Source organism: Rhinoderma darwinii, chromosome 3 (assembly GCF_050947455.1).
Source record: "Rhinoderma darwinii isolate aRhiDar2 chromosome 3, aRhiDar2.hap1, whole genome shotgun sequence".
NCBI lineage: Eukaryota > Metazoa > Chordata > Amphibia > Anura > Rhinodermatidae > Rhinoderma > Rhinoderma darwinii.
The window spans coordinates 306,461,497-306,489,001 of NC_134689.1; the positions used below are offsets into that span (position 1 = coordinate 306,461,497).

The 27,505-nt window shown below is 38.4% G+C and overlaps 1 protein-coding gene across 3 annotated transcripts in view; it reads left to right on the plus strand.

Moving 5' to 3' along the window:
• The window catches only part of DET1 (DET1 partner of COP1 E3 ubiquitin ligase), a 44,829-nt gene extending 26,529 nt beyond the window's left edge, over positions 1 to 18,300 (plus strand). For 2 of the 3 annotated variants that reach the window (XM_075858192.1, XM_075858193.1), the window contains exon 4: positions 14,780 to 16,473. In XM_075858192.1, the coding sequence (XP_075714307.1) occupies positions 14,780 to 14,969 (190 nt within the window). In that variant the 3' untranslated portion in view covers positions 14,970 to 16,473. Of the gene's footprint in view, positions 1 to 14,779; positions 16,474 to 17,525 lie in introns of those variants that run through there. The other variant, XR_012882451.1, reaches the window with a different exon arrangement.
• The last annotated feature ends 9,205 nt before the right edge of the window (positions 18,301 to 27,505 follow it).

A 27,505-nucleotide genomic window follows, 5' to 3' on the forward strand; every position in this document is an offset into this window, starting at 1 on the left:
AACCTTCTGTGTTATAAAAAAAATTGTATTCAAAATTTATTTCTGCAAAAAAATATGAAATTTGTAAATTTCACCTCTACTTTGCTTTAATTCCTGTGAAATGTGTAAAGGGTTAAGACATTTTCTAAATGCTGTTTTGAATACTTTGAGGGGTGAAGTTTTTAAAATGGGGTGACTTTTTGGGGGTTTCTAATATATAAGGCCCTCAAAGCCACTTCACAACTGAACTGGCCCCTGTAAAAATGGCCTTTTGACATTTTCTTGAAAATGTGAGAAATTGCTGCTAAAGTTCTAAGCCTTGTGATGTCATAGAAAAATAAAAGGATGTTCGAAAAACGATACCAATCTAAAGAAGACATATGGGGGATGTTAATTAGCAACAATTTTGTGTGGTATAACTGCCTGTATTACAAGCAGATACATTTAAATTGAGAAAAATGCTAATTTTTGCAATTTTTCGCTAAATTTTGGTGTTTTTCACAATTAAATACTGAACATATCGAGCAAATTTTGCCAGTAACTTAAAGTCCAATGTGTCACGAGAAAACAATCTCAGAATCGCTTGGATAGGTGAAAGCATTCCGGAGTTATTACCACATAAAGTGACACATGTCAGATTTGAAAAATGAGGCTCGGTCAGGAAGGTCAAAAGTGGCTAAAGAGGGAAGGGGTTAAAAAAAAACTAATTGTTCAACAGTATTTCAACAGTAACAATATTTTAAATATTGTTGTTAGGTCCCCCTATAAACTCCATTCAAGTCCTATTCATAGAGCCAAGAAAGCCAGCTTGTTGCTAGGCAACAGATCATATTAAAATCTGCACAAACACACTCATGCTAGACCTCTGAAAGAATGAAAACAAGGTACATACATCTATTGAATTTTTCATGTTGAGGAATGGTTTGTCTGCCCAGTAGAATATTTCTACAGTAGTGCTTTAAATTAGAAAATGTGTACTTTTATTTCTGGAAAAAGATGGACAGATAATTTTCAGCAGTTAAGGTCCTTGTTTTTACAATTCCACAGAAAATCTCAAAAACCCGTAGCAAGGATTGGTAAATGCTATCACAGAATCTTATTCTGGGGGAATATTAATGTATAAATGTCATAAAAGTTATATCTTTTTTCTAAAATCAATTTATTTATATTCATCTTTGTTTTTACTGCCTGGCAAACAGACCATTTTAGGCCTCGTTCACATCTGCGTCGGGCTTCCTTTCATGGGTCCTGTTAGAACTTATGAACGGAAAACCAAACCGTAGCTTTCATTTGCATTACCATTTTCATTTGCATCGAAAACATCACCATGGAGATCAATGGTAATGCAAACGGAAGCTATGGTTTCCATTTGGAAAGGTCTAACGGAACCCATGAACGGAAGCCCGACGCAGATGTGAACAAGGACTTAGATATGTCATCTATTCATTATAAGAAATTTGGTGGAAATAGCGGTGATTTGAAGTAACGCACTTCTTTTTAGCGGTCCAACAAGAGATGTAAATTCCGGTGCCATTTGAACCCCATCACAATCAAAACAAAAAAATCCTGAGAAATCTCTCCTCCAGTCCTGGGAAATGATGACGAACGCCCTCTCACCAACTCTTTTTTTGAATAGTAGTTGACACGACAGGTCTTCACAGGAGCAAGGGCTGAAGCCTTTGTAGCTAGTAGGGCAGCTAGGGATCTGGGTTATAATCCCACTAAGGCTGATCCAAAACAGCATCAAATACATATTGCCATATACCGCCCAAATAATAAGCCATACAGCAGCTGGATGCAGTGCTACATATCATCTAGGTAAATGGTTTTATACAGCTTCCAGTTCAATTTTATTTTGTCCAAAATGTAGACACTATAAAACTGTATACAAATATTGCATACACCGTCTAAATAAATTAGGGCAGCCCATAGAATTTCTGGGCCCCTGGCAAGACAAAATGACCTCCTTTAGTAGTCTATTGGGGTGAAGGGGCAATGGTATTTACACTAATACCCTACGTGGTCTAAGGGACTGAAGGGGTTTATACCAGCTTCCCTGGTGAACTAGGGTAGTGAAAAGTTTTAATACCAGCTACCTTGGTAGTTACATAGTAGATAAGGTTGAAAAAAGACACAGGTCCATCATGTTCCACCTATAATCCTACTGTGTTAATCCAGAGAAAGGCAAAACCCCCCATGAGGTGGATGCCAATCGCCTCAGTGGGGGAAAATTCCTCCCTGACTCCAAATATGGCAATCACAATAAATCCTTGGATCAACGTCCCATTTCCAGAATCTAGTACTCCTAACCTGTAATATAATATTTTTCAAGAAAGGCATCAAGGCCCTTCTTGAACTTGTTCAAAGAATCAACCATCACCACATCCTGTGGCAGAGGGTTCCATTGTCTCACCTCTCCCACAGTATAGAGTCCCCGTATGTGACGGTTGTGAAACCCTTTCTCCTCTAGCTGTAGAGGATGCCCCCTTGTCCTTGTTACGGGCCTAGGTGTAAAAAGATCATTAGAAAGATCTCTGTGCTGTCCAATTATATATTTGTACATTGTAATTAGAACGCCCCTAAACTGTCTTTTTTCTAAAGTGAATAGCCCCAAGTTTGATAACCTTTCTTGGTACTGCAATCCGCCCATTCCTTTAATTACCTTGGTCGCCCTTCTTTGCACCCGTTCTAGTTCAGCCATGTCCTTCTTATGCACAGGTGCCCAAAATCGTACACACTATTCCATTTGTGGTGTTACTAGTGATTTGTATAGAGATAAAACTATGTTATTGTCATGGGTATCTATGCCTCTTTTGATGCATCCCATGATTTTATTTGCCTTGGCAGCAGCTGCCTGGCACTGGTTGCTAAAGGTAAATGCACTGTCCTCCAATATTCCCAAAACTTTTTCAGTAGTAGTTTTACCCACTGTTTTACCATTTAATGCATAACTGTAAGGGTATGTGCACACGTAGTTTTTTTTTTTTTAGATGTATTTCGGGGCGTTTATGCATTGAAAAACTGAAGCAGAAGGCCTCCAAACATCTGCCCATTAAGTTCTGTTCCGACGGGATGTTTATTTACGCCTCATTTTCGTAAAGCGGCGTCTAAAAAGAAGAGCATATCACTTCTTGAGCCGTTTTTGAAGCCGTTTTTCTTTGACTCTCTACAAAAACAGCTCCAATAATGGCCGTAAAAAACGCAGCGAAAAATGCGAGTTGCTAAAAAAACGTCCCTTGAAAACCGCTCCGTGTATTCAGACATTTTTAGAGTTTGCGTGTGCACATACCCTAAAAATTTGTTTCCCCGGCCCAATGGGACATTACGTATATCCATACTAAACTTATTTGTAATTTCTCTGCCCAAACATCCATCTTCCCCATATCCCTCTGTAGTATTTTATTATCATCCTTTGTGTTGATTACTTAACAGAGCATAGTATCGTCTGCAAATACTGAAATTATACTCTGTAAACCCTCTACAAGGTCATTAACCCCTTCAGGATACAGCCAGTTCTGGCCTTGTGGATACAACTGATTTTTTTTCAAATCTGACATGTTAATTTATGTGGTAATAACTTGGGAACGCTTTTACCTATCCAAGCAATTCTGAGATTGTTTTCTCGTGACATATTGTTCTTTATTAGTGGAAAAATTTGGTCGATAAATTCAGTATTTACTTAAATTTAGAGACAATTTGCAAAAATTTGCATTTTTCTAAACTTAAATGTATCTGCTTGTAAAACAGACAGTAATACCACACAAAATAGTTACTAATTAACATTTCCATATCTCTACTTTATGTTGGCATAATTCTTTGAACGTCCTTTTATTTTTCCAGGACGTTACAGGGCTCAGAACTTAAGCAGCAAGTTCTCACAGAAAGTTTCCAAAACCTATTTTGTTGTGGACCAGTTCAGTTCTGAAGTGGCTTTAGGGGCCTTCTATATTAGAAACCCCCATAAGTCACCCAATTTTAACAACTGGACCCCTCAAAGTTTTCAAAACCGCATTTAGAAAGTTTATTAACCTTTTAGGTGTTTTGCAGGAATGAAAGCAAAGTGGAGGTAAAATGTATAAATTTAATTCTTCTTTTTTTTTTTTTTTTTTTACAATATACATTTTAATCAATTTTTTTCTGTAACACAAGGATTTACCTGAGAAACCCAACTCAATATTTATTGCCAAGATTCTGCAGTTTTTAGAAATATCCCGCATGTGGCCCTAGTGTGCTAATGGACTGAAACACTGGCCTAAGAAGCAAAGGAGCACCTAGTGGATTTTGGGGCCTCCTTTTTATTACAATATATTTTAGGCACAATGTCAGGTTTGAAGAGGTCTTGTGAGGCTAAAACGGTGGGGACGCCACGAAAAAGACACCATTTGGCAAATTACACCCCTCAAGGAATTTATAGAGGGGTATTGTGAGCATTTTGACGCGACAGATTTTTTTTGCTGAACGTAGTGGAATTAGACCGTGAAAATTAAAATCTACATTTTTTCCAATAAAATGTAGAAATTATAAATTTTTACAAGGCATGAAGAAGAAAAAGCACCCCAACATTGGAAAAGCAGTTTCTCCTCATTACGGCAATACCCCATATGTGGCAATAAACTGCTGTTTGGACTTACGGCAGAGCTCAGAAGGGGGGGAGCGTAATTTGGCTTTTGGAGCTCAAGTTTGCTGGATTGGTTTTCGGGTGCCATGTCGCATTTGCAAAGCCCCTGAGGGACCAAAACAGTGGAACCCCCCCCCCCAAAGTGACCCCATTTGGGAAACTATAGTCCTAAAAGAATTTTATCAGGGGTATAGTAAGCATTTTGATCCCATAGTTTTCTTTGCTGAATTTAGTGGAATTAGACTGTGAAAACTTGTATTGTTTTTTTAGTCTTCTTTTTCTTTTTTTTATGCCATTCACCATGCCCTTTAAATGGCATATTTACTTTATTCTGCGGGTCAATGCGATTATGGCGATACCATATGTATATAGTCTTTTTTTTATGTTTTACTGCGTTTGCACAATAAAATCACGGTTTTAAAAAAAAATATTTTGTTTTTGTGTCGCCATATTCTAAGAGCCATAACTTTTTTTTATTTTTCCTTTAACTCCTTAACGCCAAAGGACGGATATATCCGTCCTCAGCAGCTGCTAGTTCGCGCAGGAGGACGGATATATCCGTCCTGTGATGGCGCGGGTACTGCCACTGTACCCACGCGATCAGCGGCAGGAGCACGGCTGTTATACACAGCCTGGCTCCTGCTGCAACTGCCGGAATCGAAGCGCGCTCCGATTCCGGCAGTTTAACCCATTAAATGCCGCTGTCAATAGTGACAGCGGCATCTAATGTGTTTGACAGAGGGAGGGAGCTCCCTCTGTCACCCGATCGGCGCCCCCGCAAACAAATCGCGGGTCGCCGTCGGGTTTCCATGACAGCCGGGGGTCTAACAAAGACCCCTAGGTCTGTCTTCCGCAACTGCCTGTTAGGCGATGCCGGAGGCATTACCTAATAGATTGCCTGTCAGTTTTACACTGACAGGCAATAATGCTTTGGTATACTAAGTATACCAAAGCATTATATATGCGATCGGCACATCGCATAGTGAAGTCCCCTGGTGGGACTTAAAAAAAAAAATAAAAATGACAATCAGTTAAATAAAATTTGTGGAAAAAAAAATATTTACAGTCAAAATAAAATAAAACTACTTTTTTTGCCCAAAAAGTGGTTTTATTCAGTAAAAGTGTCAAAACAAATAAAACATACACATATATGGTAAACCGCCGGATGAACGGTGTCCAAAAAAAACGCAAAAAACAACGGCAAAATTCTCTCTTTTCTCCCATTCCCCCCATAAAAAATAAAATAAAAGTTAATCTATAAGTCCTATGTACCCCAAAATAGTACTAATGAAAACTACACATTGGCCCGCAAAAATCAAGCCCACGTACGGCCACATCGACGGAAAAAAAAAAAAATGACGGCTCTTGGAACGCGGCGATGCAAAAACAAGTAATTTTTTTCTAAAAGGGTTTTTATTGGGCAAACGTAGGAAAACATATAAAACCTTTACATATTTGGTATCCCCGTAATCGTGCCGACCCATAGAATAAAATTAACATGTTATTTACGCTGCATAGTAAGCGGCGTAAATTTATAACGTGAAAATTAATGCTGGAATAGCTGCTTATTTTCAATTCTCTCCTAAAATAAAGTTAATAAAAGTTAATCAATATATTGTAAGCATCTAAAAATGGTGCAATTACAAAATACAACTCGTCCCGCAAAAAACAAGCCCTTATACGGCTATGTCGACGGAATAAAAAAAAAGTTACGACTCTTGGAATGCGACCATGAAAAAACAAAAAATAATCCTTGGTCATTAACGTGCAAAATGGCCCGGTTATTAAGGGGTTAAAAAAATCTGTGCGAGGGCTTATTTTTTGCAGAACAATCTGTAGTTTTTATTGGTACAATTTTTGTATACATGCAACTTTTTGATCCCTATCTATTGGATTTTTTTGGGAGCTGAAGTGACTAAAATAGAGATTCTGGTATTGTTTCTTTATTTTTGCGGCGTTTACCGTGTGGGGTAAATAACATTAGATTTTTATAGTCCAGGCCGTTACAGATGCGGCGATACCAACTATGCATAGTTTTATTTTTTTTTCTAATAATAAGGGACTTTATAAGGGAAAAGAGGCGATTTTTTTTTTTTTTTTTTTACATTTTTTATTGCTTTGAACTTTTTACATTTGTAGAATATTTTTAGCTTTTTTTTTTTTTTTCGACTTGAAGATCCAACTGTTGGATCCTTGTTATAATACCCTGCAATACTTATGTATGGCAGGGTATTCTACCTGTCCGTTTTAAACTGAGAGGCAGCGTATTGCTAATCGCCTTCCGTAGATGGCAGACCCGGAGGCTTTTGTTTGTCTCCGGTTGCCAGTCCTGTGGAACAGACCCAGTCATGATAGAATCCTTAAATATCAGAAATAAGGGTCTGTCTATCACGGCACTTAATTCCTGCAGAACGTGGGGGTGTACATCATTGTACAACCCGGTGATTTGTCTAGTTTAGTGTTTTTAAGCCGGCGATGCTGCCAAAAGCAGATGACCTTTAATGGAGAATTTACTTTATCCCTAATTATGTCATCTGACATTGGATTTTCATGTGCAAATACAGTAGAGATAAAGGCGTTTAATAGATTGGACTTTTCCTCATCCTCCGCCACCTTTATACTGAGATTTTTGAGTGGGCCAACACTTTGTTTTCAGCTTCTTATTATTTTTGTATTTGAAAAATATTTTTGGGTTATTTCTACTTTCTTTGGCAACAAGTCTTTCTGTTTCAATCTTTGCTGTCTTTGGTACAAAGGTTCATTCCTGGTGGCCTAGGATAGTTAAATGGTAATGCCCACATACCTGGTGGTCTTATTATATTGAAAGGATAAATGCCATAATCCCTGGTGGTCTAGGCAAGGTATAATGTCAGCCTCCCTAGCAGTCTAGGGCAGAGAAGGGGCTAATATCTAATACGTGGTGTCCAGAGAGTTACTTAAGGCCCTTTTACACCTGACCATAAGCGGCTGGTGTAGCGAGCTCCGCGATCAGAGCTCGCTTGCTCCTGTCACACAGAGCTGTGGATGGGAACGAGCGGTCATTACTCCGATCGCTCATCCCCATCCATTATTATGTCGGCAGCACGTCTCCCTGTTTACACAGGGAGATGTGCTGCCGACAACGATAATCTTTTACTTTTTTAAAACGATACGACCGGCAGATGTTCTGTCATCTGCTGATCTTTCCCCTTTTTACACAGGGCAATTATCGGCAACGAGTGTTATATTAACGCTTGCCTGCTTGATAATCGTCCTGTGTAAAACCCCCTTTACCTCTCTAGAGTTGTCCCTTGACGCGAAGCCTAATACAAATTGTGTTCTCCTTCTTCCTTTGTTGTACCGATTATAGAGAACTCAATGAGTAGGCAGAACGCTTTATGATCACTCTGCCTGAACGCTAAGGGGGAGTTCAGTGTATTCTCTGGTGTAGATGTTCCCAGGGCAGGGGGAGTGTTTATACTGTGTGGTCACACTGTTGTTTAGCTCATAGGGCATCTTTTTGTTAACGTCAAAACTGGAACCCGTTTAGTTTGTTGAAAAAGACTAATAAAGCTGACTCAAATGTTTTTGTTGTGATGATATGTATGCTTTAAAAAAAAAATACGGGTTAGGTAAAAGGTTCTCTTTATCCCCTTAAGACACGGCTAATTTTGGCCTTAAGGACAGAACAATTTTTTGGTATTTCCCTCTTTGCATCCCGACGCTCATAGCTTTTTTTTTTTTTTTTTGTATGGCGTAGTTGTATGAGAATTTATTTTTTTGCGGGACGAGTTGTACTTTATGTAGGTATCATTTTTTGGTACAAATACATTATTGTTTAATTTATATACATTTTTCTTTTGGCAGAAATGCAGAAAAAAAGCCGTTTCGCTGCAGTTTTATTTTTTTACACCATACACCGATCATCATATATAATGTTATACATTTGTTTTACAGGTTGTTACGTTCGTGGCGATACCAAATAGGTCTATATTATTTCAAATTTTGGGACATATTTAAAAAAAAGTTTATTTATTGTAAAATCTTTGTATTTCTGTGTATTTTTTTTTTACATTTTTTTTTATTTTACATAAAAAAATTCAATTAATGTAACTTATTTTTTTAAATCCCATAGAGGGATTTTTCATTTTGACTTTTTAACTGTAATGTACTGGCATATATCTATTTGCCAGTACATTAGCCTGTGTACTGATTGTACACAGGCAGTTGTTCGGGCATACCTCAGTATGCCCTAACAGGAAATATGGTCAGATGGCCCTGGGGTCCTTCAATGGACCCTGGGCTGTCTGGCCATGCAAGTTATGGGCTTTGATCGCGTCACATGGATTTTCTGTGACGTGATCAAAGGGCATTCCCCCCCGCTTATTTACTTAGAATGCCGCGATCAGATTTGAATGCGGCATTCAAGGGGTTAACGGTGGAGAGAAGAGGTTTCTCTTCTCTCCGTCGTTAAAGCGGGGCTGCGGCTTTGTATTACAGCCGTTGCCCCGCTCCTGATTGCCCCGCTCCTGATTGTGAGTATTTTCGTCCTGTGTCGGCAAGTGGTTAAAGGAACACTCTGGGAACCTGATAAAAATTTGCATGCCACTTATATCATAATGCTGCATTATATTTACTTTTTTTTTATCAAGCAACTACCATCAGCCTGTTTATTTGAACGGTTTAAAACAAAGTTCTATAGTTTATCCATATCCTTTCCCTTTCTCCCATACCTTGGTTGATTTTGATGGCCATATGTCTTTTTTTTAACCGTGCTATATAACGACCTAAATCGAGCTTTGTCCTGCCTTATTGATTGCAGAAATTGCAGCCCTTTGAATTACAGGGGGAACACCGATGATTGTGTGGCAATGAATAACCATTTACCACCTATAGAGGGACAGGAAGCAGACCACCGGATGATAGAGGATTGCTGTTGTCACTTAGTGAATACTTGGATTATTGCTATGCAACCCACCAGGGATATTCTATTGTAAAATCAATTTGGTGCAAAGCACTTCAACGATCTCCTCCAATTAGACTGGCCTAGAAAAGCCCAGTCCTAGTAAATGCGGACCAATGTTCATTAACAATATAATTGATGGGATTCTGTTTATTATTGAAATAATCTTGGACCTAATTTTTTTAATATTTTTTTATTTGGTTGATGGACTGTATCGTTTGTTAGATGCTTGGAAGATATCTCGATTTGTATAACTTAATTTAATAAAGTTAGTGATCTTGGGTAGGTTGTGGTAATCGGTGAATTGAAAGACAAGGCTGCTTGATCTGTAAGCATGTTCTGATCCATTTCAAGGTTTTATCAGGAGCATAAATGTTCGTTTTATAGACATCTGTCTTTCTTGAAAAAACAGAATTGTTCCAGTGTGGCTGTTTTTTTTAGTAAAGATTTTCTTTGTTTGGTCCTCAAAACAAGTAGCATCTGTACACCGAAAATCCTTCTTTTTTTTTTTCTGCCAAAAGTGGAATTTCTACGATTTTTGTAACAGGAGAACAAACTCACTATAAAGGAAACCTTGATATTTCAGTAACCAGACTATGACATCCTCAATATTGTGCTGTCACTTCATACCCTGCGTCTCTGTTCCTAATTATCAGAATATTCTATTAAATCATCACACAGAAGCAACATTATATGACACAAGTGAAAAAGGGATGTAATCCATTATTACATCTGTAGCAAGACACCAAAACACCCCTGTCACTTCTGTATGGCTCCTTCACCCGCTATTGTCCGCTCCTGAATACAAGGAAATACTGGTTACCATGGCAACATTTGCTTTTATGGTACTTATGGTGAATAGGCTACACTTCAAGCCTGCCTCACTCATCTACACAGAAACCTACTTCTCGCCAAGCCTTGCCCATCTGCACAAATCCTGAAATGTAGGAAAAAGATGAAATGATTGCAATATTGTACTATGATCATTAAATACATGTATAGTGGTATAGATGCTTACACTACAGGTGGGATGTCATGGGACTTGTGGTAGTTGCCTCTTCATTTTCTTTTTTTTTTAGTTGATTATATTCTTACCTTTTTGAACCATTATTGATCCTTTTGTGATCTAGACTTACATAATTTTTTTTTGTATATCACAACAATATTTTGTAATGTTTGATTCAAGATAATTAATTTAAAAGCAATCTTGAAATCTATATATTTGTTCCAGAGAATTTTTTCATGACCGGCAATATAATGTTTCGTAGCCTAACAGGTCATGTTCATCTGTCTTTAGTAGCTCAAGAATATGATGGATTGTGTGCCCTTTTATATATTCAAACCTAATATCATAGATTTTCTGTCAATCTTATTATTTTTATAAGATGACAAGAACGCAACAAATCCTATTTGAGTGTTATGTAAGGAGATATTTGGCCATACCTATCTTCCAGTATGTAGCTTGTTACCTATATAGACAAGTGGAGAACTATTATCATGACCTTTTCCCATCATTTTATTTGTCTTGAATTTCCACCAGTTGTCCAGAGCAATCCCTACTCTTTATTAATGTTTTTTACTGCTAACCTATTAATTATGTTGTTCATCTCGAACTAAACTATTTTATCTCTTATTTAGCCTCTATCTTGGGAAAGCATTCAAAAGGGTATGGCCATCTTAAACATTTACGACAGATCTACAGGATATACCATAAATCCCTGATAGTTGTGTTCCCTCCATTCGTCGATTCCCAGCCACTACACACTCCACGCAGCATCACACAAGCATGCCACCTCTTCATTGACATCTTTGTTAAATTAGACTTCTAGCACTTGGCTCTCTCTGTAACTCTCAAAGGCCCAGTAAATCTGTATATATGTGAACAGACTTTAAAAATGTTGTTTTATTGCAGATAACCAAGTTCATATAAGAACCACCATGGCGATAACATTCTGTTAAATATGTGATAGACAGCCCCAGTCAACCAGATCGAGAGCTAGAGGCTCTACTCTGGCTCATAGAGTGGGGTCACGAGCAGGAGACCCTCCTGTATGATGTCCATATGGGCAGAGGTTATTTAAATGGGTCAAGCCCTTATAAGGCTGGCATTATGCGTTAACATTTTTTAGGTAATACCACTAGGACAATTACCTGGACACCAGGATCAATTGTGGCTTATTGAGTTGTACATTCAATTTCTAATTCTAGGAAGAACAATTTTATTATTTAAGAGGTACAAGGAAATGTGTACAGATTGTACAATGTCAAATTCTAGACCAATTACCAAGCACACTCTCATAACTAAGCAATTGTGTGCACAGCAGTTCTTGAAGCACGTTGGATCTTCCTGCAGGCATTTCACACAAGATACTGTTGCTTTGTTGATGATTATATTGGTAATATGTCTGCGCTTGTTCCCTCAAATGTGATATTACCTTTACAATATATGGCCAGATTTAAGGTCTGTTTAGACTGAGCAGTTTGTCAAACCACTGACAAACAATCTGTGTGGTTTGGAAAGCATCTGATCTGATGTTACCATCAGTCCAGTGATCATATATATGCCACCAGTTACGCTTGCTAATAACCATGATCATATACACTACCATTCAAAAGTTTAAGGTCACTTAGAAATTTCCTTATTTTTGAAAGAAAAGCAATTTTTTTTTCAATGAAGATAACATTCAATTAATCAGAAATACACTCTATACATTGTTAATGTGCTAAATGACTATTCTAGCTGCAAACGTCTGGGTTTTAATGCAATATCTACATAGGTGTATAGAGGCCCATTTCCAGCAACCATCACTCCAGTGTTCTAATGGTACATTGTGTTTGCTAACTGTGTTAGAAGGCTAATGGATGATTAGAAATCACTTGAAAACCCTTGTGCAATTATGTTGGCACCGCTGTAAACAGTTTTGCTGTTTAGAGGAGCTATTAAACGGACCTTCCTTTGAGCTAGTTGAGAATCTGGAGCATTACATTTGTGGGTTGATTAAACTCTCAAAATGGCTATAAAAAGAGAGCTTTCATGTGAAACTCGACAGTCTATTCTTGTTCTTAGAAATGAAGGCTATTCCATGCGAGAAATTGCCAAGAAACGGAAGATTTCCTACAACGGTGTGTACTACTCCCTTCAGAGGACAGCACACACCGGCTCTAACCAGAGTAGAAAGAGAAGTGGGAGGCCCCGCTGCACAACTGAGCAACAAGACAAGTACATTAGAGTCTGAGAAATAGACGCCTCACAGGTCCTCAACTGGCAGCTTCATTAAATAGTACCCGCAAAACGCCAGTGTCAACGTCTACAGTGAAGAGGCGACTCCGGGATGCTGGCCTTCAGGGCAGAGTGGCAAAGAAAAATCCATATCTGAGACTGGCTAATAAAAGGAAAAGATTAAGATGGGCAAAAGCACACAGACATTGGACAGAGGAAGATTGGAAAAAAGTGTTCTGGACAGACGAATCGAAGTTTGAGGTGTTTGGATCACACAGAAGAACATTTGTGAGACGCAGAACAACTGAAAAGATGCTGGAAGAGTGCCTGACGCCATCTGTCAAGCATGGTGGAGGTAATGTGATGGTCTGGTGTTTCTTTGGTGCTGGTAATGTGGGAGATTTGTACAAGGTAAAAGGGATTTTGAATAAGGAAGGCTATCACTCCATTTTGCAACACCATGCCATACCCTGTGGACAGCGCTTGATTGGAGCCAATTTCATCCTACAACAGGACAATGACCCAAAGCACACCTCCAAATTATGCAAGAACTATTTAGGGAAGAAGTAGGCAGCAGGTATTCTATCTGTAATGGAGTGGCCAGCGCAGTCACCAGATCTCAACCCCATAGAGCTGTTGTGGGAGCAGCTTAACCGTATGGTACGCAAGAAGTGCCCATCAAGTCAATCCAACTTGTGGGAGGGCTTCTGGAAGCATGGGGTGAAATTTCTCCCGATTACCTCCGCAAATTAACAGCTAGAATGCCAAAGGTCTGCAATGCTGTAATTGCTGCAAATGGAGCATTCTTTGACGAAAGCAAAGTTTGAAGGAGAAAATTATTATTTCAAATAAAAATCATTATTTCTAACCTTGTCAATGTCTTGACTATATTTTCTAGTAATTTTGTAACTCATTTGATAAATATAAGTGTGAGGTTTTCATGAAAAACACAAAATTGTCTGGGTGACCCCAAACTTTTGAACGGTAGTGTATAGGTGCGCACGATCACCTTTGTTTACTATTGATTTTTTTGTGCATTTGGACTAGGTAATAATCAATCTGATCTCACAGAAATTAATTGTAACTATTATTGATACGTGTAAATGTAGCTATAATGTCTCATCAGACAAAGATTAGTATAAAGGTGGAAAAGAAGGAACACACACAGAACACTTATGGCTGCCTGCTGTGAGGTCAGGAATTGTGGTATTTGTTGATGTGAGAGGTCTAGAAGTTACACCTGAAATGCATGATAATGATGTAAATAGTAGATGATCATTTGAGTCTGAGGTTTAGTTTTCATTGTTTGTAAAATCTCATCTCCTCTAAGGAAGAAAATTGTTTGGTTTTTTAAATTGAAAGCCTGAGCTCCTATTTTCCCCCAAGTGCAAAAAAAAGTGCATCATGCCGCACTAAAAATTGCACAAGAATGCTGTCTATTGCAAGTTCTTTATAAAATATGTGATCCCAACCTATTCTTCAAGCATCTCAACCAGGAGACCCTACAAAAATCAGTGACAAGTAGTAAAGTTTAGAGCGAGTCGTCCTTGGCATCTGTCTAGGCTGTGCCCAAGCATTCTCTGGATCTTGAAAAAGTAGATTTGCAGAGGGGTGGGTAAACTTTCTCTCGTAGGTTAGCCACCTATAGGTGGCACTAGAGAAACCGTTTTCTTCCTTCTAGAGGAAAGCTATTTTGCATACTTTTTCCCAGAGATCATTGCCCTAAAGACCTTTCATGAGGCAACTTATCTAGTTAAAACTATCCACTTCAATATATAGTAGCAAATCTCTAGAAGACAATCCGCAACTCATTGCACCATTGATCAATAAACTAACATTTGTTACAATAATTCTGATCACTGGATGAAACTTTATTGCATTATTAGAAGAAAATAAGAAAATGTCCGTGAAATAAACCATCAATCATGATGCCTTATAGTACTTATTGGTAAATTTAAATTGCATTGTATTCCTAGTGGAAATATTTCTTTGTCTTTAATTATTTTGCTTTTTTTTCTAGGTTCTATGCAAGAGATTCAGGACTTTTAAAGTTTAAAATCCAGGCTGGCCTTCTTGGGCGACCTATCAATCACACCGTGCGTAGACTTGTGGCCTTCACATTTCATCCGTTTGAACCATTTGCAATTTCTGTGCAGAGGACTAATGCAGAATATGTGGTGAATTTTCACATGAGACACATTTGTACATAGAAGGCATTCCAAGATGTAACCTGCTGCCTTAATTTCATCCATTTATGCGGGTTTGTTTTTTTTTTAATTTTTGTTTTTTTTTAGACCAAATCAGAATTTTCACCTCAAAAGCTCACAGTAGAAATTATGAATAAAATAAGGAATGTCAAATGATACCACACTTATATGTTTAATATTGGTGCAGTTTTCCAGGGCTTTTTACTTTATGAATTGTGATCCACCACTATTAGGATGATATCTACCTCTAAGATCTATGTAAGATCATCTTCTGTCTGTTGTAGAGACCGAAATAGGAAAATATCACATCCTGTTTGACCCTCCAATGTGTGGCCAAATTAAATCATTATCCTTTCTCTGAAACTTTATGTTCAGCTCATGCTTTATGTCCTAGTTCATCAATCGGTGGGTGTCCAAGAATTAAAGCGACCCTCTGGTTTCGGGACATTTTTTATATGATGGTGTGTATGGACCAATAATATCTGATGCCCTCCAGTTGTGCCCTTCTACCATTGTTCGCTGTATCCTCTGTGCTGTCCCAAAAAGGCTGCAGTGCTTCTTAGGCTGCGGCACTTCTTAAGCTGAGACACTCCTACTAGCCAGAGCCAGAGCTGCTCACGTAGCAGTTCCATCCAATACGTGAGCAGAGGAAGTGTCTTAGACTCAGTCTGAGAAGTCCTGTGGACATTTTGAGACAACACAGAGGGGACCCTAAAACGGCGGATTCACAGCAGAGGAAAGCAACTTGAGGGCACCAGGTAATATTACTCTATATACCCCATCACATTTATAATTTTGTCCTGAGACCAGAGGGTCGCTTTAAGAGCAGAACAAAGGGGCTGCGTTGCACCTTTTCAATATTTATCCAGGCACTGCACTGTGTCCATACATGTGGCTGTGCTTGGTACTGCAGCAGGGGCCTATTGAAATGAATAGAGCTGAGCTGCAGTACTTGGGTTATACAGAGATTCTTTGTTCTGCTGATTGGTCCCAGTGGTCGGACTTCCACTGATCACATTTTGATGGCCTATCCTAAGGATAGGCAATCAATGTATTTTCCTGGGAAAACCCCTTTATAGATTATATACCATTATACATGTGATAAAATGGTCCCCTATTAAGAATCTAGGTTGTGCATTATGATATTTCTCTTGAAACATTTACAACTAAAGCAACCCTATATAAATTAAAAATTAATGTAAATGTATACTAATAATCTTATTTTACAATACAGAGAGCTTGAAATGCATCTGTTACTATAAAAAAAATACATTAAATAGTAATAGGGTCCGGGTGCTGAGACCCCCACCGTTGCTGAAATGAAAGTGCAGAAGTGCTCAGCAGAGCGCCCTGCACCTTTGTGTCTGTGATCGGCACTCCCTGTCAAGCTGAAGACCGCTTAGGCTTTGTTCACAAATGCGTCAGGGCTCCGTTCCGTCTGAGCTTTCCGTCGGAACGGAGCCCTGATTGACACAAATGGAAACCATAGGTTTCCGTTTCCATAACCATTGATTTCAATGGTGACAGATCAGGTGCCAATGGTTTCCGTTTGTTTCCGTTGTACAAGGGTTCTGTCGTTTTGACGGAATGATTCCGTCAAAACGACGGAACCCTTACACAATGGAGACAAACGCAAACCATTGGCACCGGATCCGTCACCATTGAAATCAATGGTGATGGAAACGGAAACCTATTGTTGGAATGGAGCCCTGATGCAGATGTGAACAAAGCCTTACATAAACATTCTAACGAGAGTTGTCTTCAGCCTGAAGATGAGCGCTGATCACACCTGAAGGAGCAAATTTCTCAGCTGAACACTTCTGCACCTTTGTTTCCGCATCGATGGGGGTCTCAGCACCCGGACCCCCACTGATCCAAACTTTTGATATGATACAGCTACTTCTGTTTACAGTATAGAAAGCAACTGCATCTCAAAAAAGTAAAAATAATTTTTAATAAAGTATTTAGAAAGTTGCAGAAAACAAACTGATAGACATTTTTATAAAAAAAATTACTTAAAACTATTTCAAAGTTGTACATAGCCTATAATGTGCATTTATCTGCTGACCGCTGCACTTTTAAACACCATTGACTTTTATAGCACAAGCCTGAACTGAGATGTTATATTTTTGTAAAAATATTTTAACTGCACATTAAATATTATAAAGAGAATCTGTCACCAGATTTCACATTCCAAACTGCATGCATTATTAAATACAGTATATCTCTTAGACCTGATGAAGCTGGTGTACTTAGTTTGAAATTTATGCCAGAGTGGCTGTATAATCCTTTCTCAAAGTTTTTCTGCCTGATACTAAAATGAACTGCTCATTTTAATATTGGGCAGGAAAACTTTGAGAAAGGATTGTACAACCACTCATGGATTTCAAAGTAAGTACACCAGCTTAATCAGGTCCAAGGGATATACTGTATTTAATAACGTATGCAGATTGTAAAGTGAAATCTGGTGACAGATCCTCTTTAAATCACATTGAGCTGGATGTTCAAAGCTTGTGCAATTCCTATATATATTATAACAGGTTTTATTCTACTTTTTAGGGCTTTTTCCCACAAATAATTTTATTCATGACATACTAAAATTGGGAGCTATTCTCCGCACATTGAAAAAGGAAAATTATGGGAATGGACACCTTCTCCCCTGCATTGGAATCTATGTTTGCTTTTGTTAAATCATGACAGATCTCCACTTTACGGACACCTACCAAAATGTGATAATTTTCAGTCAAAGAATGTATGAATGTTAATCTTGTAGCTGAATGAAATTTTTCTCCTGTATTGCTATTAAAAATTTACTTTGGGGAAAATATGTATTTCTAAAGATTTACAGTCTGCAATATTTGATGGAAATGGAACATACACATGTAAATGTAAAGAATATTTAGTATGTACTACAGACTACTAACTATGGGCCATAAATCTGCTTTACAGGTATGGCAGAAGATTATGTTAATGGAATGTAATACAAATGCTGTATACTTTGTGAACCTTGAAATGTACAGGCAATTTTGTGGGCACTTAAAAAAAAATCTTACACCGTAAGTCTCTGTTAACATCTGCATTCAGCAATTCCGTGAAGGTTTCCACCTACCTTGCCAGTATTTTTGACAGCAAGAATAGTGCAGTCTGCAGCACTACTCTTGATGTCAAAAGTACCGGAACCCCCGAGTATTCATTTAAAAACTAAATTAGTATGGCTGTCATCGCTCTGTTCTAAATGGAAGCCACGGCAGTAATGTGAATGGAGCCTAAAATTACTGTGGCTTTTATCAGGTGCCGATACTTTCACATCAATAAACTACAATTGTACATTGTCCATCGTTGCTCGATTTTTACATTTCCACCCTCTTATTTCCTCTGAACAGTAGTTTGAATTCATGAACAATGTAAATTGAGTTAGAGTGCTTTAATCTGACTTTGACGCTATCTGTTTAGCCAAAGGTTTGAATTACAGATGGTCATGAAGACGTTTCCAAAACTTTTAAGGACCGAGAATCTCAAAGAAAACAGCCCAAAATAAGATAAAATATTCTACATGCGCTTTACATTTTTTAATTATTGCAATTAGCTGTCTTTGCTAGGTCTTCTGCTTCAGATATTGTGAGATTCCATATTATTATGCTGTTCTCTGTAGACTGGATCAAATTCTGGATTAAAGGAATTTTACTGAATTTATATTATGTTGGTTATACTCTGGTAGTAACAAATTGATATTGCAAATAATAGTGTAACTAGTAGCCAGAACAGAGTTGACAAAATCTAGTGGTGATCTGTCTTTAACCCCTTAGTGACCAAGCATTCTTTTTAGTTTTCTCATCGTCTCATTCCAAGAGTCATAACTTCTTCTTTTTTTCCGTCGATAGAGCCGTATGAGGGCTTATTTTTTGCAAAATGAGTTTAATTTTTCAATGGCACCACTTTTGGGTACATAAAAGTTAAACAATATATTATATTAGCTTTTTTTTGGGGGGAGGGAATTGGGAAAAAAAACAGCTATGCGGCGTAAATAACCTGTTACCTTTATTCTATGGGTGGGTACGATAATGGCGATATGAAATATCTATAGGTTTTACTACTTTTGCACAATATAAACACTTTTAAACAAAATGTATTTATTTTTGCATCGGCGCATTCCAAGAGCCATAAATTTTGTATTTTTCAATCGATGTAGCCATATGTAGGATTATTTTTTTTTTGTGGGACAAAGTGTAGTTTTTATGGAGTACATGGAACTTTTTGATTAATTTTTATTTTTGTTGCGGGGGATGTAAAAAAAATAAAGAAATTGCGCTGATGTGTTTTGCGGTTGTTTTGTACGGCGTTCACTATATAGTTAAAATAACATGTTAACTTTATTCTCCAGGTCATTACGATCCCGGTGATACCATGTGTTTTTTGTTTTTGTTCACTTTTTTTTCACTTTTACAAAATAAAACCACTGTTAATGGAAACGATGGCTCTTATTTTATTTTGCACTTTCAGTAATTATTTTTTAGTCCCACTAGTGGACTTGACTATACGATCTTCTGATCGCTGATATAAAGATTTGATATACTTAGTATACAGGGTGGACCATTTATATGGATACACCTAAATAAAATGGGAATGGTTGGTGATATTAACTTCCTGTTTGTGGCACATTAGTATATGGGAGGGGGCAAACTTTTCAAGCTGGGTGTTGACCATGGCGGCCATTTTGAAGTCGGCCATTTTGTATCCAACTTTAGTTTTTTCAATGAGAAGAGGGTCATGTGACACTTCAAACTTATCGAGAATTTCACAAGAAAAACAATGGTGTGGTTGGTTTTAACGTTACTTTATTCTTTCATGCGTTATTTACAAGTTTCTGACCACTTATAAAATGTGTTCAAAGTGCTGCCCATTGTGTTGGATTGTCAATGCAACCCTCTTCTCCCACTCTTCACACACTGATAGCAACACCGCAGAAGAAATGCTAGCACAGGCTTCCAGTATCCGTAGTTTCAGTTGCTGTTCTGTGTAAACTGAGGGTCCTGTTCCAATTTTTGTTTTGCCCATTCTGCAAATTCAGTGCGCCGATCTGGGTCATCCTCGTCGAGATGCTACAGCAGCTGGAGTTTGTAAGGGTGCCATTTGTGAGTAGCTAATATCCGCCGAAGGGACGTTCGACTGATGCCACTCTCCAGTGACATGCGGCGAGTGCTACGCTGTGGGATCTTGCTGAATGAAGCTAGGACAGCCACTGATGTTTCTTCATTAGTGACAGTTTTCATGCGTCCACATTTGGGCAAATCCAACACTGAACCAGTTTCATGAAACTTGGCAAGCAGTTTGCAAATAAAGTAACGTTAAAACCAACCACACCATTGTTTTTCTTGTGAAATTCTCGATAAGTTTGATGTGTCACATGACCCTCTTCCCATTGAAAAAACTAAAGTTGGATACAAAATGGCCGACTTCAAAATGGCTGCCAAGGTCAACACCCAGCTTGAAAAGTTTCCCCCCTCCCATATACTAATGTGCCACAAACAGGAAGTTAATATCACCAACCATTCCCATTTTATTTAAGTGTATCCATATAAATGGCCCTCCCTGTACAATAGCATTACTGCATGTCCAGTATATAACTGACAGACAGCCTATTAGGATGTTCCTCTGGCACTGATTAATAGGCATACAGTCGTGGCAGGCATGGGGGCCAATATTAGGCACCCAGCTGCCATTGGAACTCATTGGCGGCTGACTATTGTGGGCCGCCGATGGGTGACTTGGGAAGCCCCCTACCTCTGTCAAACCACTTAGATGCCATGGTCCTATTGACCGCAGCATTTAAGCGGTTAAACTCCGAACCCGGCCATTGCAACTGGAGTCACAGCCGAGCTCCCGCGGTAATGGGCCCTTCCCGTGATGTACATGCACATAATTGTTCATTATAGGGTTAAGAGTTTTTTGAAATGTCAAGAGACATGACAGACTTTTGCATTAGTGTGGGTCAATGAACTGGAGCCCCACTAATCATTTTAATAACATGGTCTCCGAACTAAACGCCAAAGGGTCATAGTGCTTAAAAGAGTTATGGAAGCCCTTTTCATTCTAGGATCATGTAAGTCCCAACACATGGACTCCACTGATGAAGACTTCTGACATGTCTATGACATTATAGAACTGGAAGGTCTTAAAGGGGTTTTCCAGCCAGTAAAAATTGATGGCCTAGTGGATGGGAGAAAAGACTGCAATAGATGTGAATCGCCGCTAAATGCGTGTCAAAGATTCACAGTGAGTTAAGAAGAAACTAAGGTGAAGCAGCGCTCGTTCGAGCACTGCAGCCCCTTCAAAACAGCTGATCGGCGGGGGTTCCGAGAGTCTGACCCCGACCCATCAGCTATTGATGGTCTATCTTGAGGATAGGCCATCAATTTTTATTGACTGGAAAACCCCTTTTTAAGTCCAGTTTTAATATTTCATGTATAAATTACTGCAGTTTGTACAGGGCTCGTACACTGCATTACAATAGTTAGGATGTTAAATGGAAACTATTCATACATTTGTGTATGTATATATATATATATATGTGTGTGTGTGTGTACAGTGAAGGAAATAAGTATTTGATCCCTTGCTAATTTTGTAAGTTTGCCCACTGTCAAAGACATGAACAGTCTAGAATTTTTAGGCTAGGTTAATTTTACCAGTGAGAGATAGATTATATAAAAAAAAATACAGAAAATCACATTGTCAAAATTATATTTATTTATTTGCATTGTGCACAGAGAAATAAGTATTTGATCCCTTTGGCAAACCAGACTTAATACTTGGTGGCAAAACCCTTGTTGGCAAGCACAGCAGTCAGACGTTTTTTGTAGTTGATGATGAGGTTTGCACACATGTTAGATGGAATTTTGGCCCACTCCTCTTTGCAGATCATCTGTAAATCATTAAGATTTCGAGGCTGTCGCTTAACAACTCGGATCTTCAGCTCCCTCCATAAGTTTTTGATGGGATTAAGGTCTGGAGACTGGCTAGGCCACTCCATGACCTTAATGTGCTTCTTTTTGAGCCACTCCTTTGTTGCCTTGTATGTTTCGGGTCATTGTCGTGCTGGAAGACCCAGCCACGAGCCATTTTTAATGTCCTGGTGGAGGGAAGGAGGTTGTCACTCAGGATTTGACGGTACATTGCTCCATCCATTCTCCCATTGATGCGGTGAAATAGTCCTGTGCCCTTAGCAGAGAAACACCCCCAAAAGATAATGTTTCCACCTCCATGCTTGACATAAGCAGCATTTCTCTTCCTCCAAACACGGCGAGTTGAGTTAATGCCAAAGAGCTCAATTTTAGTCTCATCTGACCACAGCACCTTCTCCCAATCACTCTCAGAATCATTCTTATGTTCCTTTGCAAACTTCAGACGGGCCTGTACATGTGCCTTCTTGAGCAGGGGGACCTTGGGGGCACTGCAGGATTTTAATCCATTACGGCGTAATGTGTTACCAATGGTTTTCTTGGTGACTGTGGTCCCAGCTGCCTTGAGATCATTAACAAGTTCCCCCCGTGTAGTTTTCGGCTGAGCTCTCACCTTCCTCAGGATCAAGGATACCCCACGAGGTGAGATTTTGCATGGAGCCCCAGATCGATGTTGATTGACAGTCATTTTGTATGTCTTCCATTTTCTTACTATTGCACCAACAGTTGTCTCCTTCTCACCCAGCGTCTTAATTATGGTTTTGTAGCCCATTCCAGCCTTGTGCAGGTCTATGATCTTGTCCCTGACATCCTCAGAAAGCTCTTTGGTCTTGCCCATGTTGTAGAGGTTAGAGTCAGACTGATTAATTGAGTCTGTGGACAGGAGTCTTTTATACAGGTGACCATTTAAGACAGCTGTCTTTAATGCAGGCACCAAGTTGATTTGGAGCGTGTAACTGGTCTGGAGGAGGTTGAACTCTTAATGGTTGGTAGGGGATCAAATACTTATTTCTCTGTGCACAATGCAAATAAATATATATAATTTTGACTATGTGATTTTCTTTATTTTTTTTAAATATAATCTATCTCTCACTGGTAAAATTAACCTAGCCTAAAAATTCTATGTGTGTATATATGTGTGTATATATATGTGTGTGTGTGTGTGTGTGTGTGTGTATATATATATATATATATATATATGTGTGTGTGTGTGTATATATGTATGTGTATATATATATATATATGTGTGTATATATATATGTGTGTGTGTATGTGTGTGTATATATGTGTGTATATATATATATGTGTGTGTGTGTGTGTGTGTGTGTATATATATATATATGTGTGTGTGTGTGTGTATGTATGTATGTATATATATATATATACAGTCCAGAGTAGATGAACACAGCACTCCAATGCTACAACAAATCAGGCCATGTGCTCGTTACCTGGGGGTGAATCAATTCCCCAAAATCAAATAGAGAAAGATGTAGAGCGCAGTAACGGCACCAGGACTTCAAGGTAGATGAAAGCAAAAGTGGATTTATTTCACGTCAACACAGCAACGTTTCGGTTCAACAGGAACCCAATGGCTTGAGAAAGGTTCCTGTTGAACCGAAACGTTGCTGTGTTGAGGTGAAATAAATCCACTTTTGCTTTCATCTACCTTGAAGTCCTGGTGCCGTTACTGCGCTCTACATCTTTCTCTCTCTATATATATATATATATATATATATATATATATATATATATATATATATATATACATACACTACCGTTCAAAAGTTTGGAGTCACCCAGACAATTTTGTGTTTTCCATGAAAACTCACACTTATATTTATCAAATGAGTTGCAAAATGACTAGAAAATATAGTCAAGACATTGACAAGGTTAGAAATAATGATTTTTATTTTAAATAATAATTGGACGTCGTGTATTCAGAATCCTGACATTTCTGAATCTTTTCTTTGAGATTTCTAGGAAGAGAAACGAAATCTCGCGAGATTACGAGGTAAACGAGATTTCGTTTCACTTGCTGGAAATCTCACAGAAAAGAGTCAGAAGTGTCAGGATTCTGAATACACATGACGTTCAGGCTGGATTTCATGTGTATTCATTATCAGGACACTTGATTAACGATAATCTCTGTTTATGTGGCTTCACACCGCTGCTGTGTAAATCAATGGAGATGAGTGTATGATGCTGACTGGTCACTGATTGGTCAGCGTCATACACGTGAACACGCCCAGTTAAAAACACAATACACGCCCAGTTGGACATAACGAGAAAAAAAACGTCCAGTTGTCCATTTCAAACCTCATTTGAATATATATATATATATATATATATATATACATATATATATATATATATATATATATATATATATATATATAATAGCTCGTAACTTTGCCAAAAATGAACGTTTAAAAAAAAAAAAAAACACATTACTGTTATCTACATTGCAGCGCCGATCACATGCAATAGGAGATAGGGGTTTGAGAATCTGGTGCCAGAGCCTCTTTAACATGTGCTTATGTTAAGAGAAAAAAAAAAAGCTTGCTGCATGGTATACGTTTTTTTGCGGGACACCACAGGTTTTGTTAAGGTCTACTACACTATTCAACACGTTAAAAAAAAAACGTATACCAACTCGACGGACGACAAGTGGATGCTAATGGAGCCCATAGGGCCAGAATGTGATGTGAACTAGGGCTAATGTGAAGCTAAACATAACACTGTGTGGGGACATTTGTACAAAAAAATGCTTACATTGTGCTCCAAAAAGTTTTCATAGAGCAGCATTATTAATGGCATGCTTAGGCTATGTTCACACGGGGTCTTTTGCCGAGTTTTTTGACGCGGAAACCGCGTCGCAAAACTCGGCAGAAACGGCCCGAGAACGCCTCCCATTGATTTTAATGGGAGGCGTCGGCGTCTTTTTCCCGCGAGCAGTAAAACTGCCTCGCGGGAAAAAGAAGCGACATGCCCTATCTTCGGGCGCTTCCGCCTCCGACCTCCCATTGACTTCAATGGGAGGCAGGAGAAAGCGTGTTTTATGCCCGCGGCGCTCAATGGCCGCGGGCGAAAAACGGCGCGATAATTGCTATTCACACGGAGTATTTTGGGGGAGGAATATCTGCCTCAAAATTCCGTTTGGAGCTTTGAGGCAGATATTCCTCCCCCAAAATACTCCGTGTGAACATAGCCTTAGGTTTAAAGGCTATGTAAACCTTTGAAGATTTTTTTTTTACAGAAAATTCAACTTTGTAATTGTTTTTTATTAAAAAAAAAAAATGGAACATTTTGGAGATACTGCTTCTCTGTCTCCTGGATACATAAAAGCCGTATTTGAAACCCGAATCCATCTGATCAGCCGTACTGACGGCTTCGTTGACAGCAGGTCCTGCGTATCTCTGACACACTGAAGCAGTCAGTCCTGCTGACTTGACGGATTCGGGTTTGAGCTCAAGATACAGGATACATAGAAGCTGCATTTCAAAATGTTAATTTTTTTTTTATTATAAACCAATTACAAAGTTGCATTAAACATTAGTTAGGGGAAAAAAAAGTCTTCAAAGGTTTTCATATCTTTTAACGTTTTTCAAGTGTCTTTTTGGATTCTACATAGCCGCACTAATTTAAAAAAATATATATATTTGTGGTAAAAGGTTGTAGATTTAATACATTTCCACACAAGTCCAAAACAATTAGATAATTGCCACAGATCATCAGGCCTGTGACCACCTTTTCTTTTTTTTTTTTTACCATGCAGACACTGTACTGTATAAAATGCCAACTGTGGGGACTAAAGACTCAAAACAAAATTATCCTGATCTCAAAAATCGATATGACACAACTCATGCTTCACCATTATGAGCTTATACTACAGACCTGCGTGATACATTTTCCATCCAACGGAACGCTCATTGCTGTCATATCTTATGACGGCTGCAGAATTATCTGTGCTTATATGACCAGCTTTAGTGGTAGAGAAGGTTGTCGGATCTCTATGCCATGCTGCTCTGCTTATTATTACATTTGGAACACAATATGTTAAATGTTATAGGCTCTCTATAATCTCTGAATCCAAGGACTTTCCTGAAGATGGCACAACACAATAGTAAATCAATTATGATCCCTCTAACGCACTTTTGTATTTTTCCTCTTACAGTGCTATTGAAGGCCCTAAAATGATGTAAAAACTCCAATAGATAAAACCTGTATAACAGAATGTGGGAAAACCTTGTAAGCTTTTGTGTTTGAGAGTGCTGTAAAATCAAATGCAAAAGTCTCTTTAAATGACAAATATATTTAGTACTAAGGAGAAATCCATTTTCTGTAAAGCATCTCCGATAAAGATCCTCACTTTATGTCAAACCTTTCAACCTCGAGGTTTAACGGGAACTCTGTCTCTATTCAGCAAGTCTTTGTCTTCTGAAGGTGAAATCTCTGTGTGGGCGTGATAAAGCTAGACACATATTTTATTTAAAAAAAAATACATTTTCATGCCAGGCGTTAAAGATAATTTCTAGTTTGATCATTTTGTCTTTACACATGTTATGCATTTTTTTTTTTTTTTTTTTTAAGACTGGGGTCTTGGATCAGGGCGAAGCAAAATGTTTTTGATGGTAGACTTTCTGATGCCAAAGGAGGTACTTTTAATAATGTATTCTATCAAATGACCGTATTATACAAGGTATTGATGAATTATAACCATATGCAATACTGTACTTTTTGTATACATGTGTATAGATAGCTAAATATTTATGTTTTAATTTAAATAAAGGTTTTTTTCTACGTATCTGACATTGGTTATATGATTCTCATTGCAGGCTAAATACTTAATTGCTTTATCGAATTCTTGGTTGACTAAAAACATTGGAGGATATTTTTTTAAACTGGTGCAAAGGAAAAGTGGAGGAGTTTCCCATAGCAAGCAATTAGATTGCATATTTCATTTTCTGGAACCTGATTGGTTGCTATTGGCAACTGTTCCACTTTCTCATTTATATCATTGGGGACATAGCACCATGGGTATAGGCCCTTACCACTAGGAGACTGACACTAGCTAGGAAAAGATTTGCCTCCACCTAGGCAGGGCATAACCTTCCCACTGACACTGGTTTAATCATTTTTAGCCTAGTGTCAGTATGAGGCAGACATGACCTGATTCTTAGGTCTGCTTCACTTATTTATTTTAGTTTTATTTCTTTCCTTTTTCTCCATTTAGTTGCAGTTGGGTTGTCAGCCTGGTCTATAGTCGAGTCAACCCCATTCGGGTGCCGGGAAATTTTCCACACCACCGATCACATAATCACATAATAATTTTATGCATCCGCAGGTGAATGCCAGTAAATCCACTAGATATGTGTGAGGTTACTGAAGAGGTGACTCTGCATACACCCAAAGTCTTCGGAAGGTGAGTATGCACATTTTCTTGAAGGAAATTGCTCTTCCCTCCCTCCACTCATTGGGAAGCTTCAAGCGCTCTTTTTTTTTTTTTTCTTGGAACACTTTTATTTTATTGTAAAAAAAGGGATGTCTCTAGGGTCCAACTCTACAGGAGGGCAGTGTTTTTGG